The sequence below is a fragment of the Mustelus asterias genome, unplaced genomic scaffold (genome assembly GCF_964213995.1).
Source record: "Mustelus asterias unplaced genomic scaffold, sMusAst1.hap1.1 HAP1_SCAFFOLD_2668, whole genome shotgun sequence".
NCBI lineage: Eukaryota > Metazoa > Chordata > Chondrichthyes > Carcharhiniformes > Triakidae > Mustelus > Mustelus asterias.
In genome coordinates, this window is record NW_027592613.1 from 26,154 (window position 1) to 45,249 (window position 19,096).

A 19,096-nucleotide genomic window follows, 5' to 3' on the forward strand; every position below is an offset into this window, starting at 1 on the left:
ACAATTTAAGGAGATCATGGCTGATCTTTGAACTCACTCTGTCGACCCACCTTCGCCCCATAGCCCTATCTTTGGATAACAAAATGCGATCTGTCTCCGATTTAAAATTTACGATTGAACAAACATCAAATGCCGGTTGCGGAAGAGAATTTCAAATTTCTACCACCCGCTGTGAGTAGAAATGTTTGCTAACTCGTCCACTCGTCCACTCATCCTAGAATCCCCAACCAGGGGAAATAGTTTATCCCTCTCGATCCTATCTGCTCCACTTCATATCTTGAAAACCGTGAGCAGTCACCCCTTTACCTTATGAATTCCTGAGAATACAAATGCTGTTTTGTGTACTCTCTCCTTTTATGTTTTGAGTCAGAGGTAACCCACTCCCTTCCAGGCTAATATATGTTCCCTTCGGTTAGGTGTCCAGAACTCTACGCAGATGTGGTCTAAGCAGCGGTTTACACAGCTGAAACATGACTTGTAATATGCAGACAGGGTTGCAATGCCCTCTGAGGCTCCTTCCTGCCATGAAGGTGGCCACCTCCTGAGGACAGTCCCAAGCATTGAGCTTGTTCAGCAGCCAGGGTCTGAGTCCAGAGTGAAACTCTCAGCGTTTGGGGCATTATCACCCGAGCCCAGTAACATTGCTGCCTCCTTTGTTTCTAGGTTTCTGGATCGATGTTCTTCTATCCAAGCCCCTGTGAGCAAACTGAAAGATTTAAAAAACATCAAGAAGTCTTGTGCATTCCAGGAAGAACACCTGCGAGAGGATGAGGCTTCCCTGCAAATGCTGCAGGTATTTCAATCCTGCACAACATCCCCTCATCGTTAAACAGGAGAATGGGGCTGAGAAACACATCCGCCATGATCGAATGGCGGAGCAGATTCAATGGGCCGAATGGCCTAATACTGCTCTGATATCTTACAGTCAGTAAAGGGGCGATAGGTGGGTCCCAGTCTCCATCTCCATAGTTTACAGAAGGAGGCCACTTCACCCATTGTGTTGTCAAGAGCTCTCCACTTCAGCCCTTCCCAAGCCCTGCACATTTTCCCCTCTTCCAAGTATTTCTCCAACTCCTCTTTTGGAAGGAATTATTGAACCTGCAGCCACCGCCCTTCCAGGCAGTGTTCCACAAGAACACAAAGAGCTCGGAACAGGGGACCGCCATTCGGTCTCTCAAACTTGCTCCGCCAGTCAATAAGATCAAGGCTGATCCGATTGTGGGCTCAAACTCCACTTGCCTTCCTGTTTTCCACAACCATTACCAATCAAAAAGCTATCCAATTCAGCCTTGAATAAATCCAGCCACCCAGCTCTCTGAGGAAGGGAATTCCAAAGATTAACCACCCTCTGAGAGAAGAAATTCCTTTCCATCTCCGTCTTAAATGGGAGACCCCAACTGTGTCCCCTAGTTCTTCACTCCCCCACAAGAGGAAACATCCTTTCGGCATCCAACCTGGCATTCCCCTCAGGATTTAATATATTTGTTCCACATCACAAAACAAATTCTCCTCATGACCCCCTCTCATGCTTTCATCACTTATCTTAAATCAGTGTCCTCTGGTTACTGACCTTCGCGCCAGTGAGAACTCTTTGCTCGATAGTTTTAAATGTCTCTGTTAACTCTGGGTGCTGTGGAACAATGCCGGTGGACAGTTTGACAAGACACTGCACAAGGCCATAGCAACTCGGTTACATATCCGATTGGTTTCCTGGTTTGAGTTCTGCAAAAATAACATGGCAGGTGAACCAAGAGGCCAGAGCTTGGGACCGCAACCTTTCAGGCAGCAACTTCATCTAAAGAGTACCATTATGCCCAGGCCTTTAATCGTGTCAAGCTTAGCTCAGTCAGTAATACTATCTCTCCCTCATTTATACAGTGAAAAGTATTGTTTCTTGCACGCTATACAGACAAAGCATACCTTTCGTGGAATACATAGGGGAGAAGGAAAGGAAAGAGTGCAGAATGTAGTGTTACAGTCATAGCTAGGGTGTAGAGAAAGATCAACTGAATGCGAGGTAGGTCCATTCAAAAGTCTGACAGCAGCAGGGAAGAAGCTGTTCTTGAGTCGGTTGGTACGTGACCTCAGACTTTGTATGTTTTTCCTGACGGAAGAAGGTGGAAGAGAGAATGTCCGGGGTACGTGGGGTCCTTGATTATGCTGGCTGCTTTCCCGAGGCAGTGGGAAGTGTAGACGGAGTCAGTGGATGGGAGGCTGGTTTGTGTGATGGATTGGGCTGCATTCACGACACTTTGTAGTTTCTTGTGGTGTTGGTCGGAGCAGGAGCCCAGACCGAGCTGTGATGGATCTGGAAAGGATGCTTTCTCGGGTGTATCTGTAAAAAGGTGAGGTTATATGTTTGAGATCCCACAGCAGAAATTTGAGCCCCGCAATCCAGGCTGACATCTGTGTGCAGCCCCCGGCTGACAGAAGCCTTAAATTCAATCAATAAATCTGGAATATAAAAGTAGTCTCAGTCACGGTGACCAACAAAACAATCATCAATTGATATAAAAATCTGTCTGCTTCACTAATGCCCCTTTCGAGAAAGAAATCTGCCGTCCTTGCCTGCTCTGGCCTACATGTGACTCCAGAGCCACAGCGACATATCCTCTGAAATGGCCTCACAAGCTGCTCAGTTCATGAGCAACCAGGGATGGGTAACAAATGCTGTCCCTGTCTGAAGCCCACATCCCATGACGGGATAAAAAAGAGCGGGAACAGAGCTCTCGGGTGTCCTTCATCAACACCACTTAAACAGATTCGCTGTCGTTTATCTAATTGCTGCTTGTGGGCCTTTCCTGCTGCACCAGGTTCATGATGTGGAGATGCCGGTGTTGGACTGGGGTAAACACAGTAAGAAGTTTAACAACACCAGGTTAAAGTCCAACAGGTTTATTTGGATAAACCTGTCCAAATAAACCTGTTGCACCAGGTTCAGACATGGACAAAAGAGCTGAATTCCAGGGGTGAGGTGAGAGTGACTGTCCTTGGCATCAGGACAGCATTTGACTGAGTGTGGCATCAAGGAGCCCTAGCAAAACTGGAGGCAAGGGGAAATCAGGGAAGACTTTGCACTGGTTGGTGCAAAGGACATAAGAACGAGGAGCAGGAGTAGGCCACCTGGCCCCTCGAGCCTGCTCCGCCATTCAGTAAGATCATGGCTGATCTTTTTGTGGACTCAGCTCCACCTACCCGCCCGCTCACCATAACCCTTAATTCCTTTACTGTTCAAAAATTTATCTATCCTTGCCTTAAAAACATTCAATGAGGTAGCCTCAACTGCTTCACTGGGCAGGGAATTCCACAGATTCACAACCCTTTGTGTGAAGAAGTTCCTCCTCAACTCAGTCCTACTTGGCACATAGGACTGCCTTGTGTCATGCTAGGCACAAAGGAAGATGGTTGTGATTGGAGATCCATCATCTCATTTCCAGGACATCACTGCAGGAGTTCTTCAGGGTAGTGTCCTCGACCCAACCATCTTCATCAATCACCCTCCTGCCATCAGGTCAGAAGTGGGAATGTTCACTGATGACTGCATTGTGTTTAGAATCATTCGCAATTCTTCAGATGCTGAAGCAGTCCATGCCCAAATGCTGCAAGACCTGGAAAATACCCAGGCTTCAGCTGACAGGTGGTAAGTAACATTCGCGCCACACAAGTGCCAGGCAATGACCATCTCCAACAAGAGAGGATCTAATATTCAATGGCATTACCATTGCTGAATCGCCCATTATTAATATCCTGGGAGGCACCATTGACCAGAAACTGAACTGGACCAGCCATATAAATACTGTGGTGACCAGAGTGGGTCCAAAGCTAGGAATCCTGTGCTGAGTAACTCACCTCCTGACTCCCCAAAGTCTGTCCACCTTCTACAAGGCACAAGTCAGGAATGTGATGGAATACTCTCCATTTGTCTGGATGAGTGTAGCTCCAACAACACTCAAGAAACTTGATATCATCCAGGACAAAGCAGCCCACTTGATTGCTACCCCTTAAACAAACATTCAATCCCTCCACCACTGACGCTCAGTAGCAGCCGTGTACCATCTACAAGTTGCACTGCAGGAACTCACCAAGATTCCTTAGACAGCACCTTCCAAACCCACGACCACTACCATCTAGAAGGACAAGAACAGCAGATACCTGGGACACCACCACCTGGAGGTTCCCCTCCAAGTCACTCACCATCCTGACTTGGAAATATATCGACCGTTCCTTCACTGTCGCTGGGTCAAAATCCTGGAATTCCCTCCCTAGCAGCACTGTGGATGTACCTACACCTCAGGGATTGCAGCGGTTCAAGAAGACAGCTCACCACTACCTTCTCAAGGGCAGCTAGGGATGGGCAATAAATGCTGGCCTAGCCAGCGATGTTCATATCCCATAAACGAATAAATTTTAAAAATCGCCATCCAACCTGTTAAAAGTACCTAATTGGCTATAAACTTCTTCGAGAGGTCCTGAGGCCGTTGAAGGTCTCTGCAGAGATGCCGGTGATATGGTTAGCATGTGGCATTGGTACGCCGTACGAGGCCTGAAAGCTTCCTACATGCAGTGACTCCCCGTGTGATATGGAACTTCATACCATTACACTAACAAAAACCCATTAACCTGAAACATGAACTCTTTTTATCTCACCATGATTGGACCTGCTGAGGATTTGCAGCCTTTCCTGTTACTGTCTTGGTGGCTTTGTGTGGGTTGGAATCAGATGAATGCACATACCTTGTGCTGTGATCAGGATGGAATGAAGGCAGACCTTGTGTGACTGGATGTTTGTTTAAATTGATAGATTCTGTATACGTCCCCGGCTTTGATTTTAATTACTCCACAATGCTGGCATGTGCCTTCAACTGTGGGAGCTAAGCTCTGCAATTCCCTCCCTAAACCTCTCCATCTCTCTAGTTTACCTCCTTTCAAACATTCCCCAAATCTGACCTGTAGCCGAGCTTTTGGTCACCAGTTGGGATATCTGGCTCCGTGTTAAGTTTTGTTTGATATCTGTTGCAGCGAATGGCAAATCTTGACAGAAATGCGGGTTTGACTTTCCAGTCCAGGAAGTCATTGGGAATGGATCAGTTTGGTATTTGGGAAGAATGCTTTTTTCCCAACTTTTCTTTCCACCAATTTGGATGTTGAATGAAAAATGAAGATTGAGATAGGTTAATACAACATATTGGTGAGCATAATGATAGGAAGATCAAATCCAATCAGGATCCCCTGTCTGCCAACTAAACCTGAGAGAAAATAATATTCTCCTTTCATCATTTTTCACAGCATGCAGCTGGGCTTCAAACACAATAAGTGGCATTTTTCATTTGGTTTTGATTTGACTTATTATTGTCACATGTATCAGCATACAGTGAAAAATATTGTTTCTTGCATGCTAAACAGACAAAGCATACTGTTCAGAGAGAAGAAAAGGAGAGGGTGCAGAATGTAGTGTTACAGTCATAGCTAGGGTGCAGAGAAAGATGCTTAATATGAGCAAAAGTCTGATGGCAGCAGGGGAGATGCTGTTCTTGGGTCAGTTGGTGTTCTCAGGCTTTTGTATCTTTTTCCTGATGGAAGAAGGTGGAAGAGAGAATGTCCGGGGTACATGGGGTCCTTGATTATGCTGGCTGCTTTGCCGAGGCAGCGGGAAGTGTAGACAGAGTCAATGGATGGGGGGCTGGTTTGTGCGATGGATTGGGCTATGTTCACAACAACCCTTTGTAGTTTTTTACGGTCTTGGGCAGAGCAGGAGCCATACCAGGAGTGATACAACCAGAAAGAATGCTTTCTATGGTGCGACTGTGAGAGTCGTAGCGGACATGAAAGTTTCCTTAGCCTCCTGAGAAAGTAGAGGCGTTGGTGGGGCTTTCTTAACTATAGTGTCGGCATGGGGGGACCAGGACAGGTTGTTGGTGATCTGGACACCTAAAAACTTGAAGCTCTCAACTCTTTCCACTTCACTGTTGATGTAGACAGGGGCATGTCCTCCACTACGCTTCCTGAAGTCAATGACTATCCTTCACGTGGGCAGCCCATCAGATTCTTCCCCCAGCAGCCAGTAACAATGCAAGCAGACACGTCCACCAATAGGAAACCCTAGCCAGCTTACATCCATTTCCAATATCCCAGTCCGTTCATCTTTCAACTCCCAGTCTACATTCCATTCACTCTCAAGGTGAAAGTGACCTAGCCACTTGTCAAACTTCAGTTTTCTGTATGTCTGTCCCTCCTAGAAATCAGCCTATTTCTCCCTCTCTGATCCTTCAGTCTCTCGCTCCCTCCCTCTCTGATCCTTCAGTCTATCTCTCCCTCCCTTTCTCATCCTTCAGTCTATCTCTCCGTCCCTCTCTGATCCTTCAGTCTATCTCTCCCTCCCTCTCTGATCCTTCAGTCTATCTCTCCCTCCCTCCCTCTCTCATTCTTCAGTCTATCTCTCCCTCCCTTTCTCATCCTTCAGTCTATCTCTCCCTCCCTCTCTCATCCTTCAGTCTATCTCTCCCTCCCTCTCTCATCCTTCAGTCTATCTCTCCCTCCCTCTCTGATCCTTCAGTCTATCTCTCCCTCCCTCTCTCATCCTTCAGTCTATCTCTCCCTCTCTCTCTGATCCTTCAGTCTCTCTCTCCCTCCCTCTCTGATCCTTCAGTCTATCTCTCCCTCCCTCTCTCATCCTTCAGTCTATCTCTCCCTCCCTCTCTGATCCTTCAGTCTCTCGCTCCCTCTCTCTCTGATCCTTCAGCCTGTCTGTATGTCTGATCATTGAGTCAGTCTGTCCCTCCGTCAGTCTTTTTTGTCTGTCTCAGTAAGATGGCTTTTCAGTTTCAACAACCTTGATCCTTCTGCCACTTTCTTTTTGCATGTGCCATACTTTAATCATCCTACCCTGAAGGTAAGTGGGCTTCGGTATGTCACGGTGCTCTTCCTCCACCTGCACTCTTTCATTATTTCTGTTCCTCTCTTCAGAATCATTCGCTGTGTCTCTCCCTCTATTCCCGATTCTTCATCCTCTCTGTTTCCGATCCTTCACCGTGTCTCTCTCTCTCTCTCACCCCCTCCCCCTCCTGCTTTTGTTCTGGCAGTATCGCTGCTGCCAAAGTCTAAATCTCCTATGAATGTGGAATGCTTCCCCTGATACTATTCACTTCAAGCTCTTCCTGTGCTTGCAACTTCCACATTCTCGCCACTATTCAGGTGAAGAAGTTTCTCCTGAACCCTTCTGTTGGTGATTTTATTTTATGACTACCTCTGCTTATGCCCTCCCCAACAAGAGGGAACATTGTCTCTGTCCTCTCTCAAAGCCTGTCAGAATTTTAAAGATTTCTATTAGGTGACATCTCAGTTTTTTATCTTTTGTCGTGTCAATTAAACAGTTTGGGGCTTGTACTCGCTGGAGTTTAGAATGATGAGAGGGGATCTGATCGAGGGATATAAAATTTTAAAAGGGATTGATAGAGTAAATGTGGGCCAAATGTTTCCTCTTATGGGGTAATCTCAAACAGGAGGTCACAGGTATAGGTTGCGAGGCGGTAGATTTAAAATTGAGATGAGGAGGAACTACTTCTCGCAGAGGCTGGTGAATTTGTGGAACTCGCTGCCCCATCGCGCGGTGGAGTCTGATTCGTTGAATGGTTTTGAGAAACAGATAGATATATTTCTAATACAAAATGGGGTAAGGGGATATGGGGAACAGGTGGGGAGAGCAGGGAGAGATCAGCCATGATCTGATTGAATGGCGGAGCAGGCTCCAAGGGCTGAATTTGCTCACTCCTGCTCCTAATTCCTATGTTCCTTGTGTCAATCCTATCCTGGCGTTTATACCATCACATTTCTGGTATCGTGCTTGTAAATCCTCTTTACATCCTCTCTTGCGCCTTTATATCTGTTTTATAACGTGTGACCAGATGCGTTAGGTGATGCATTTTGGGAGGACTGACAAGGCAAGGGAATACATAATGAACAGTAGCTCGCTCGCAAATACAGAGAACCAGATGGATCTTGGGATGAATATCCATAGGTTCCTGGAGACAGCAGGACCGGTAGATAAGGGGGTTAAGAAAGCACATGGGATTCTGGCTTTTATTAGCAAGGCACAGAATACAAGAACAGGGAGGTTATGATGGAGCTGTATTAAACACTTGTTAGGGCACAGCTAGAGTACTGTGTGCAGTTCTGGTCACCACAGGAAGGATGTGATTGCATTGCAGAGAGTACAGAGGAGAATCACCAGGATGCTGCCTGGGATGGAGCGTTTCAGCTATGAAGAGCGACTGGTTAGGCTGGGGTTGTTTTCCTTAGCGCAGAGAAGGCTGAGAGGTGACATGATTGAGGTGTACGAGGGACATAGATAGCGTGGATAGGAAGGAACTTTTCCCCTTCGTAGAGGGGTCAACCCCCAGAACATGGACTGCAGCGGTTCAAGAAGGCAGCTAACCACCACCTTCTCAAGGGCAACTAGGGATGGGCAATAAATGCTGGCCAGCCACGACGCCCATGTCCCACGAATAAATTAAAAAAAAACCAGTGGGCAGAGATTTAAGATGTGGAGATGCCAGCGTTGGACTGGGGTGAACACAGTAAGGAGTCTCACAACACCAGGTTAAAGTCCAACAGGTTTATTTGGTAGCAAATGCCATAAGCTTTCAGAGCGCTGCTCCTTCGTCAGATGGAGTGGAAATGTGCTCTCAAACAGGGCACAGAGACACAAAATCAAGTTACAGAATACTGATTAGAATGCGAATCCCTAAAGCCAGCCAGGTCTTAAAGATACAGACAATGTGGGTGGAGGGAGCATTAAGCACAGGTTAAAGAGATGTGTATTGTCTCTCTTATGGTATTTGCTACCAAATAAACCTGTTGGACTTTAACCTGGTTTTGTGAGACTTCTTACAGAGATTTAAGGTCAGGAGCAGGAGATTTAGAGGGGATTTGAGGAAATACTTCTTCCCTCAGCGGGTGGTGGGAATCTGGAACTCTGCCTGAAAGGGCGGTAGAGGCCGGAATCCTCACAACATTTATGAAGCATTTAGATGAGCAGTCGAAACGCCTGAGCACACAAGGCTACGGAACAAGTGCTGGGAAATAGGATTTGAGTAGATAGGCATTTGATGGCCAGCACAGACATGATGGGCTGAAAGGCCTCTTTCTGTGCTGTAAAATTGTGACTCTGAGAACTGCAGCGAGTACTCCAAATGTAGTCTCACCAAGGGTTTGTGACAGGTTTAATCAAACTACTTTTCAATTCTATTCCTCCAGAAATACAGGCTAGTGCCTGGTTTGCTTCTTCTTGGCCTTGCTAACCTGAGGCACAACATTTACACTGCGATCCCTTTATCCTCTACCCCGTCTGGACTCGCCCTTTCCATGTAATAAATGACCTGTCTGCTCTTCCTTCCAAAATGTCTGATACCTCCCATTTATCTGTGTTGCCAATTCTTACCTGTTCTGGAAGCTTATGTGGTGTCATCTAAGTTACAGTGATGACTTTACTTTTCCCTGTGCTACAGAATGAGTTGGACAAGACTCTCGATACTTTGGAACGCAACAGTGAAGAGGTGGAGAAGCTGCAGGATGAGATCAGTCATCTGAAAGCCTTTCTGGATGAGACAGAAAATGATGAATTCCAGGTCAGTGTCTCGCCTGCTCTGACCGCTGATGTGCGACTTCTGTCATTGTTCACAGCTTAACCATCTCCTTTCATTCTCCCTGAGCCTCATCTCCTACCTCATCAAGAGGACGGTCTTCTCTCACTCACCTGGGCAGCGAGTGTTGTCAGGTCAAAGGAGTTGCTACCTGACCCTGCCACCCATTAGAATAAAAAAGGGATAGCATAGGGAGGAGGCCATTTGGCCCGCCTTGCCTGGACTAGCTCTATGAAAGATTTATCTATTTAAACCCAGGCCTCCAGACCCCATTTCCCTGCAAATCTTTCCCTCTTGGCTATCGAGTTCCCTCTTGACAGTTGAACGCCAAGTGAAATCGAAACCGTAGATTGGCCGTGACCTGAGTGAATGGGAGAAAACTGGAGCACCCGGAGGAAACCCACGCAGACACGGGAGAACGTCCAGATTCCACAAAAAACCGGGAATCGAACCCAGGTCCTTGGCGCTGTGAGCCTTCTGATTCGGAGGCCAGAGTGAGATCCACTGAGCCACAGTCGAGATCCAAAGGCCTTGTGCTCATCTCCTGCTCCTGTCTCTTATCTCCTAATGTTCCTGCCATTGAATCAGCTTCCACCACCTTTCTCTGATTTACTCCATCGAAACCCCTCATGGTTTTGAACATCTCGATTCATTCTCCACTTGAAGGAGAGGAATCCCAGCTTCTCCAGTCTCTCAACATGAACCGAACGCTCTGAAACTGAAACCTTCCTGAAATGTAACCCAAACCAAGTCTCGACTGTGGCCCAGTGGATCTCATTCTGGCCTCTGAATCAGAAGGCTCACAGCGCCAGGGACCTGGGTTCGATTCCCGGCTTTGTGCGGAATCTGGACGTTCTCCCCGTGTCTGCGTGGGTTTCCTCCGGTTGCTCCAGTTTTCTCCCACAGTCAGAAAGACGTGCTGGTTAGGTGCATTGTCCATGCTAAATTCTCCCTCAGTGTACCCGAACAGGCACCTAGGGGAATTTCACAGTAACTTCATTGCAGTGTTAATGTAAGCCTACTTGTGACACTAATAAATAAATTTTGTTCCACAAGAAGCTAACATAAAAAAATCAGAACAGGAGTAGACCATTCAGCCCCTCAAGCCTGTTCTGTGGTCCAATGAGATCATGGTTGATCTGACTGACCTTAACTCCACTTTCCAGCCCGTCCCCCAGAACGCTTGCCCCTTTGTCAATCAAAATTCTGTCCAACTTGACCATGAATATATTCAGTGATCCAGTCTCCACTGCTCTCGGAGGAAGAGTCCCAGCATCTTCTGAGAGAAGAAATTCTCCTTTCTCAACTGGGAGAGCTCTTATTTTTAAACTGTGAACCCCAGTTGCAGATTCCCTCATGAGGGGGAAACATCCTCTCGGCATCTCCCCAGCCCCCTTAGGATCTTGCATGTTGTTGTGAGATAGAAACATAGAAAATAGGAACAGGCCATTCGGCCCTTCAAGCCTGCACCATTCAACATGACCATGGCTGATTCTCTATGTCACCACCATACTCTTGCACTCTCCCCATCCCCCTTGACACATTTACCAGAAATCTCTCTATTTCCTTCTTAAACGTGATCAGTGACTTGTCCTCCAGTTTTCTGTGGTTCACAACCCTCTGAATAAAGAAATTTCTCCTCATCTCAGTCCTAAACGGCCTTCCCCCGTATCTTAAGACTTCTAGACCGCCCCCCCTCCTCCCCCAAGCCAGAGGAACCATCATCCCTGCATCCAGTCTGTCCAGCCCTGTCAGAATTTTATACCTTTCAATGAGATCCCCTCTCATTCTTCTAAATTGGAGTGAATACAAGCCCAGAGGACCCAGTCTCTCCTCAGACAATCGCCTCACATTCCCCTCAACTCCAATGGATGTCAACCTAGCCCAATCAACCTTTTCTCACGAGACAAACACCTTCATTCCACTCCAGAGATTTGAGCATTCTCACCGCCCACCCCCCGCATTATCAAGGGAGTGCTACACTGTCTTTAGAACAGAGTGCTTCCCAAACTTATTCCCACGTGACCCTCTTTTCATACCTCAGACTTTACGTGACTCCAGGGTAAAAACTGGGGAGTGGAGATTGCAGAGTTTAGAGAATTATGGAGCGACGGCGGAGAGAGGGTTAAACCTCTGGGTTTGCCCAGAAAAAACGCAAGGTCAACCTTTTTAAACAGTCTGCGGTTGTAGCAGAAATCGGACCTCAGAGAACGGATGGTTAAACCACGCCTGACAACAAGGCAAAGCACAACCATTTAAAGAGGCCTTGCAGTTGTCCAAAATCAGTCTGTTGTTGCTGCCTCAGAGCTCACGACCCCAAAATCTCATCCTGCAACCCCACTGAGGGGGGTGACGACCCACAGTTTGGGAACCGCTGTGTTAAACCCAAGGCCTGCCAGATGGACATAAAGATCCACAGCTTTGAAAAACATCAGGGCGGATATCCCTGGTGTCACAACCAATCTTTATCCTTCATTGATACCACTTTAAAAAATAATAATTATCTGTCCATTTTGCAGATTTCAGTTTGTTGAAACTTGCTGTGTGTAAATTGGCTTCCGCCTGCCCTCCAACTTTACTAACTGCAGGGCACATTGTGACATCCAGAGGCTGTGGAAGACACAGTGTAAAATGCAAATCCTTTTGTTTCTGTCACTGAGCCCTTGGACAAAGCTGTCCTCTCCTCAGCACAGGACTCTGAGCCCTTTCTCTTGTTTTTCTGCAGAATGTGGATAGTGGGGTTCTGAGCCTCCCCGAGCTCCCCGAAGCCAGTTTCCAGCAGGCCACCCTTCAGGTTAGTGCCCACAGTGTGGGGAAATGAGGCAGCAAAGTGACGGAAGCAGGTGCATCCTGTGAGGTGGGAGCAGTGCTGAAAAATTGAACATGGTGTACAGGAAGCGAAGCGAGCATTGGAAGCGGTTATAGGGAGAAGCAAAACACTGCAAAACTGTCAGTGGATTAGGTGAATGGGCAACTGGATTTCAATATCTGGTGAAAAGTCACTGACTGTGCCACTCAGATCCATCCTCCCCAGGGACCCCAGTCAGAGTGAGGAGCCCTTCATCACCCCTTCCCCTGTGCCTCGGATTGGATTTGACCCCTGGTGATAGGTCAGAGTCTGACCTCCTGTATTACCGCCCCATTCACAAAACCTGTATTAGCCAACTAAAAGAGCACTTTGCACCTGACAATAGCAGAAAAATCTTGCGGTCCACTAAATCCCAGTGAACAACACAAAAAAAATTATAACGTAGCCTTAAAGAATTCAGGTACTCACCGTATAGCAGCTTTCAAACACAACAGGCGGGTCAGAGAGATCCTGTGGTGTCAAATGGTAATTATTAAGCTGCAGGTCAGAAACAGCAGGGATGCTGAGTACTACAAGCATTTAGACAGCAGGAACAGCTGGCCACAAATGACCACAGTAAGGAGTCTCACAACTCCAGGTTCAAGTCCAACAGGTTTATTTGGTAGCAAAAGCCACTCGCTTTCGGAGCGCTGCTCCTTCGTCAGGTTCCTCATCTGTTGGACTATAACCTGGTGTTTGTGAGACTTCTTACTGTGTTTACCCCAGTCCACCATCGGCATCTCCACATCACAAATGATCTTCTTCAGTGGAGCAGAATGCTGTCTCCGGCAGCTCAGTTAGTTAGACTCTTAACAAAGATTCCTGAGATGCAGGGGCAGCAGAACAAGCAGGGAGGGTGCTGGAAGAAGGCAATGCTGCTGTACATCATGTGGCCAACACGTTTCTCTCCCATCCTCTCTCATAACTAGAAATGTGAAATTATACAATGATGCAGCCGTCTGGCCCATTGTACCTGTGCTGGTTCTTTAAAGGAATCTATCCAATTAGCTCCACTACCCTGCTCTAGGAAATATACAGTAAATGGCAGAACCCTTCAGAGTATTGATATGCAGAGGGATCCGGGTGTACAGGTACACAGGTCACTGAAAGTGGCAACGCAGGTGGAGAAGGTAGTCAAGAGGGCATACGGCATGCTTGCCTTCATCGGCCGGGACATTGAGTTTAAAAATTGGCAAGTCATGTTGCAGCTTTATAGAACCTTAGTTAGGCCGCACTTGGAATATAGTGTTCAATTCTGGCGGCCACACTACCAGAAGGATGTGGAGGCTTTGGAGAGGGTACAGAAAAGGCTTACCAGGATGTTGCTTGGTATGGAGAGCATTAGCTATGAGGAGAGGTTGGAGAAACTTGGTTTGTTCTCACTGGAACGACGGAGGTTGAGGGGTGACCTGATAGAAGTCTACAAGATTATGAGGGGCATGGACAGAGTGGATAGTCAGGAGCTTTTTCCCAGGGTGGAAGAGTCAATTACTAGGGGGCACAGGTTTAAGGTGCGAGGGGCAAGGTTTAAAGGAGATGTACGAGGCAAGTTTTTTGAACAGAAGGTGGTGGGTGCCTAGAACCAGGAGGTAGTGGAAGTAAATACGACGGTGACTTTTAAGGGGCGTCTTGACAAATACATGAATAGGATGGGAATAGAGGGATATGGGCCCCGGAAGGGTAGGGGGTTTTTGTAAAGTCGGGCAGCACGGTCGGTGCAGGCTTGGAGGGCCGAAGGGCCTGTTCCTGTGCTGTAATTTTCTTTGTTTTTTTCCCATTGCTCTGCACTTTTTTCCCCCTTGTTTGAGACGTTATCCAGTTCCCCTTTTTCAAGTTGCGGTTGAATGTGCTTCCTCTGCCATTTCAGGCACCGTGTTCCAGGTCACAAACTCGCAGCGTGAAACATTTTTCTCTTTTGTCTCCCTGGGGCTTTACTTTAAGTAAAACAATCCCAGTTTCTACGGACACAATTATGAGGGGCATAGATAGAGTGGATAGGAAGAAACTTTTCCCCTGAGTAGAGGGGTCAGTAACCAGGGGGCAGAGATTCACGGTAAGGGGCAGGAGACTGAGAGGGGATTGAAGGAAAAGCTTTTTCACCCAGCGGGTGGTGGGAATCTGGAACTCACTGTCTGAAAGGGCGGTGGAGAGAGGAACACTCACAACATTTAAGAAGCATTTCGATGAGCACTCGAAACGGCCGAGCACACAAGGCTACGGACCAAGTGCTGGGAAATGGGATTAGGATAGATAGCTTGATGGCCAGCACAGACAAGATGGGCTGAAGGGCCTCTTTCTCAGCTGTGACTCCAGTTAACTGGAATTATCCCTGGAACAATTCGACCTTACCCCTTCTCAGCTCTAAAGAGAACAATTCCAGCTCCTCCAGTCGCATTGCCCTGATATCACTCAACATGAGTTGGGCAGCGAGATTGTTTCTGTCCAAATACCCATTTTGTTTTCTTATTCATTGAAGGTGTGTGTGTGTTGCTGGCTGGGCCAGCATTTATTGCCCATCCCTAACTGCCCCTTGAGAAGGTGGTGCTGAGCTGCCTCCTTTGAACCCGCTGCAGTCCCTGAGGTGTAGGTACACCCACAGTGCTGTTAGAGAGGGAGTTCCAGAATTTTGACCCAGCGACACTGAAGGAACGGTGATATATTTCCAAGTCAGGATGGTGAGGGACTTGGAGGGGAACCTTCAGGTGGTGGTGTTCCCAGGTATCTGCTGCCCTTGTGCTTCTAGATAGTAGCGATTGTGGGTTTCATAGAATCATAAAAAGAAATCATAGAAACCCTACAGTGCAGAAGGAGGCCATTCGGTCCATCGGGTCTGCACCGACCACAATCCCACCCAGGCCCTACCCCCACATACTTACCTGCTAATCCCTCTTAACCTACGCATCTCAGGACTCTAAGGGGCAATTTTTAACCTGGCCAATCAACCTAACCCGCACATCTTTGTACTGTGGGAGGAAACCGGAGCACCCGGAGGAAACCCACGCAGACACGAGGAGAATGTGCAAACTCCACACAGACAGTGACCCAAGCCGGGAATCGAACCCTGGAGCTGTGAAGCAGCAGTGCTAACCACTGCGCTACCGTGCCGCCCCAAATTGGTTTGGAAGATGCTGCCTAAGGAGCCTTGGTGAGTTCCTGCATCTTGTGGATCGCGCACACGGCTGCCACTGTGTGTCGGTGGTGGAGGGAGTGAATGTTTAAGATGGCATTTACCCATTCCCTTTTTGAAAGTTCTGCTCCCAAGTTCTAGATCATAACAACTCACTGCGTGAAACAGATTTTTCGTCATGTCTCCCCTGGCTCTTTAAGTAAAACAATCCACCTTCTCCAGAGTCTCCAATGAATTGGAATTATCCCTGGAACTATTCTGGACAATCTCTCCTGCAGTGTCTCTTGCAGGGATGACTCAGCAGCTGCAATCAGGAAGGGCTACCCCAGCCACAGCAGGAGCTCTTTCCTGACTTAATGTTGCTGAAGCCAAAGGCAGTTCCCCCTCCCGCGGCAGCCACCCCTCCCGCAAACCCCCCTACAGCCACTTTCCCCTGCAGCACCACCCCCTCCCCCGGCAGCCCTCCTTCCCCCCACATCACTCATCCTGATACACAGGAGCAGCATCTGTACCCACAGCGCTGTGGGAGAAAGCAGGATAACTTGCACTGGGAGAGAAAGCAGGATAACTTGCACTGGGAGAGAAAGCAGGATAACTTGCACTGGGAGAGAAAGCAGGATAACTTGCACTGGGAGAGAAAGCAGGATAACTTGCACTGGGAGAGAAAGCAGGATAGCTTGCACTGGGAGAGAAAGCAGGATAGCTTGCACTGGGAGAGAAAGCAGGATAGCTTGCACTGGGAGAGAAAGCAGGATAACTTGCACTGGGAGAGAAAGCAGGATAGCTTGCACTGGGAGAGAAAGCAGGATAACTTGCACTGGGAGAGAAAGCAGGATAACTTGCACTGGGAGAGAAAGCAGGATAGCTTGCACTGGGAGAGAAAGCAGGATAGCTTGCACTGGGAGAGAAAGCAGGATAACTTGCACTGGGAGAGAAAGCAGGATAGCTTGCACTGGGAGAGAAAGCAGGATAGCTTGCACTGGGAGAGAAAGCAGGATAGCTTGCACTGGGAGAGAAAGCAGGATAACTTGCACTGGGAGAGAAAGCAGGATAACTTGCACTGGGAGAGAAAGCAGGATAACTTGCACTGGGAGAGAAAGCAGGATAGCTTGCACTGGGAGAGAAAGCAGGATAGCTTGCACTGGGAGAGAAAGCAGGATAACTTGCACTGGGAGAGAAAGCAGGATAACTTGCACTGGGAGAGAAAGCAGGATAGCTTGCACTGGGCTGCCCCTGTGACCGCCTGTCTGTTATGTGCTCACAGGAGAAGCTGATGGGCATCGGAAATCGTGATGCAATCCTTCAGGACCTTCAAACAATTCAACGTTCCCCTGCCTTGCAAAACCTGTTGGCCTTCCTCGAACGAGCCCACACAGAAGCTGATGGTGTCTCTCCTATTGGCAACGGAAATTAACTTGCTGTTCATTTTGTGTTGTGTTCTCTACAGTTAACTTAACGATTCCTTGCATTGGTGTTATACATATCCAGAAGCAGATTTATAATAAACTGTTAGTTTTAACTGCATGCTGACCCCTGTGTATCTTTCACCCGCTCTCTGTGTTGGGGGACACGGTGACTCAACAACCAATCAGGTATCTGTTACTGTGTGCCAGATTTATTCTGAAGTAAAGTTGACAGGGATGTCTTATCAGGTGACAGACTTGTCCCCTTTTATGATAAATATTATCCCTCACATCTCAATCAGATGCCTCTCACACACTCCACACATTTAACCAGTACTGCTTTGCATTTATATAGCGCCTTTTACACACGTCCCAACACACCACTTTTCAGGAATGTCTTTAGGAGAGAGTGAGAAATAGAGAAAGGAGGGAAACCCAGAGCAGAGGGGCCCAGGCAGCTAAAGGTGCAGATGCCAATGGAGGGCCGTAGAAACTGGGAGGGCACACAAGACCAGAATTGGAAAAGAGCGGAGATTTCAGAACATGTTATGGGGACTGTAGGAGGTTACAGAGATAGGGAGAGTGGTAGGGGGTTGGAGGAGGTTACAGAGATAGGGAGAGTGGTAGGGGGTTGGAGGAGGTTACAGAGATAGGGAGAATGGTAGGGGGTTGGAGGAGGTTACAGAGATAGGGAGAGTGGTAGGGGGGTTGGAGGAGGTTACGGAGATAGGGAGAGTGGTAGGGGGTTGGAGGAGGTTACAGAGATAGGGAAAGTGGTAGGGGGTTGGAGGAGGTTACGGAGATAGGGAGAGTAGTAGGGGGTTGGAGGAGGTTAGAGATAGGGAGAGTGGTAGGGGGGTTGGAGGAGGTTACAGAGATAGGGAGAGTGGTAGGGGGTTGGAGGAGGTTACAGAGATAGGGAGAGTGGGAGGGGGTTGGAGGAGGTTACAGAGATAGGGAGAGTGGGAGGGGGTTGGAGGAGGTTACAGAGATAGGGAGAGTGGTAGGGGGTTGGAGGAGGTTACAGAGATAGGGAGAGTGGGAGGGGGTTGGAGGAGGTTACAGAGATAGGGAGAGTGGTAGGGGGTTGGAGGAGGTTACGGAGATAGGGAGAGTGGTAGGGGGTTGGAGGAGGTTACAGAGATAGGGAGAGTGGTAGGGGGTTGGAGGAGGTTAGAGATAGGGAGAGTGGTAGGGGGGTTGGAGGAGGTTACAGAGATAGGGAGAGTGGTAGGGGTTGGAGGAGGTTACAGAAATAGGGAGAGTGGTAGGGGGTTGGAGGAAGTTATAGAGATAGGGAGTGTTGTAGGGGTTGGAGGTTACAGAGAAAGGGAGGGGTGTAGGTATTGGAGAAGGTCAGAGATAGGGAGGTTTGTAGGGGCTGGAGGAGGTTACAGAGATAGGGAGAGTGGTAGGGGCTGGAGGAGGTTACAGAGATAGGGAGGTTTGTAGGAACTGGAGGAGGTTACAGAGATAGGGAGAGTGGTAGGGGCTGGAGGAGGTTACAGAGATAGGGAGGGTTGTAGGGTCTGGAGGAGGTTACAGAGATAGGGAGGGTTGTAGGGGCTGGAGGAGGTTACAGAGATAGGGAGGGGTGTCAAGGTTGGAGGAGGTTACAGATATAGGGAGGGTTGTAGGGGCTGGAGGAGATTACAGAGATAGGGAGGGTTGTAGGGGCTGGAGGAGGTTACAGAGATAGGGAGGGGTGTAAGGGCTGGAAGAGGTTACAGAGATAGGGAGGGTTGTAGGGGCTGGAGGAGGTTACAGAGATAGGGAGGGTTGTAGGGGCTGGAGGAGGTTACAGAGATAGGGAAGATTGTAGGGGCTGGAGGAGGTTACAGAGATGGGGAGGGTTGTAGGGGCTGGAGGAGGTTACAGAGATAGGGAAGATTGTAGGGGCTGGAGGAGGTTACAGAGATGGGGAGGGTTGTAGGGGCTGGAGGCGATTACAGAGATAGGGAGGGTTGTAGGGGCTGGAGGAGGTTACAGAGATAGGGAGGGTTGTAGGGGCTGGAGGAGGTTACAGAGATAGGGAAGATTGTAGGGGCTGGAGGAGGTTACAGAGATAGGGAGGGTTGAG

The 19,096-nt window shown here is 48.3% G+C and overlaps 1 protein-coding gene across 1 annotated transcript in view; it reads left to right on the forward strand.

The window, feature by feature from the left end:
• The window catches only part of cenpq (centromere protein Q), a 35,562-nt gene extending 18,425 nt beyond the window's left edge, over positions 1-17,137 (forward strand). The window contains exons 5-8 of the mRNA XM_078207740.1: positions 664-793; positions 9,504-9,623; positions 12,364-12,432; positions 16,878-17,137. Coding sequence (XP_078063866.1) covers positions 664-793; positions 9,504-9,623; positions 12,364-12,432; positions 16,878-17,027 — 469 coding nt within the window. The 3' untranslated portion in view covers positions 17,028-17,137. The remainder of the gene's footprint in view (positions 1-663; positions 794-9,503; positions 9,624-12,363; positions 12,433-16,877) is intronic.
• The last annotated feature ends 1,959 nt before the right edge of the window (positions 17,138-19,096 follow it).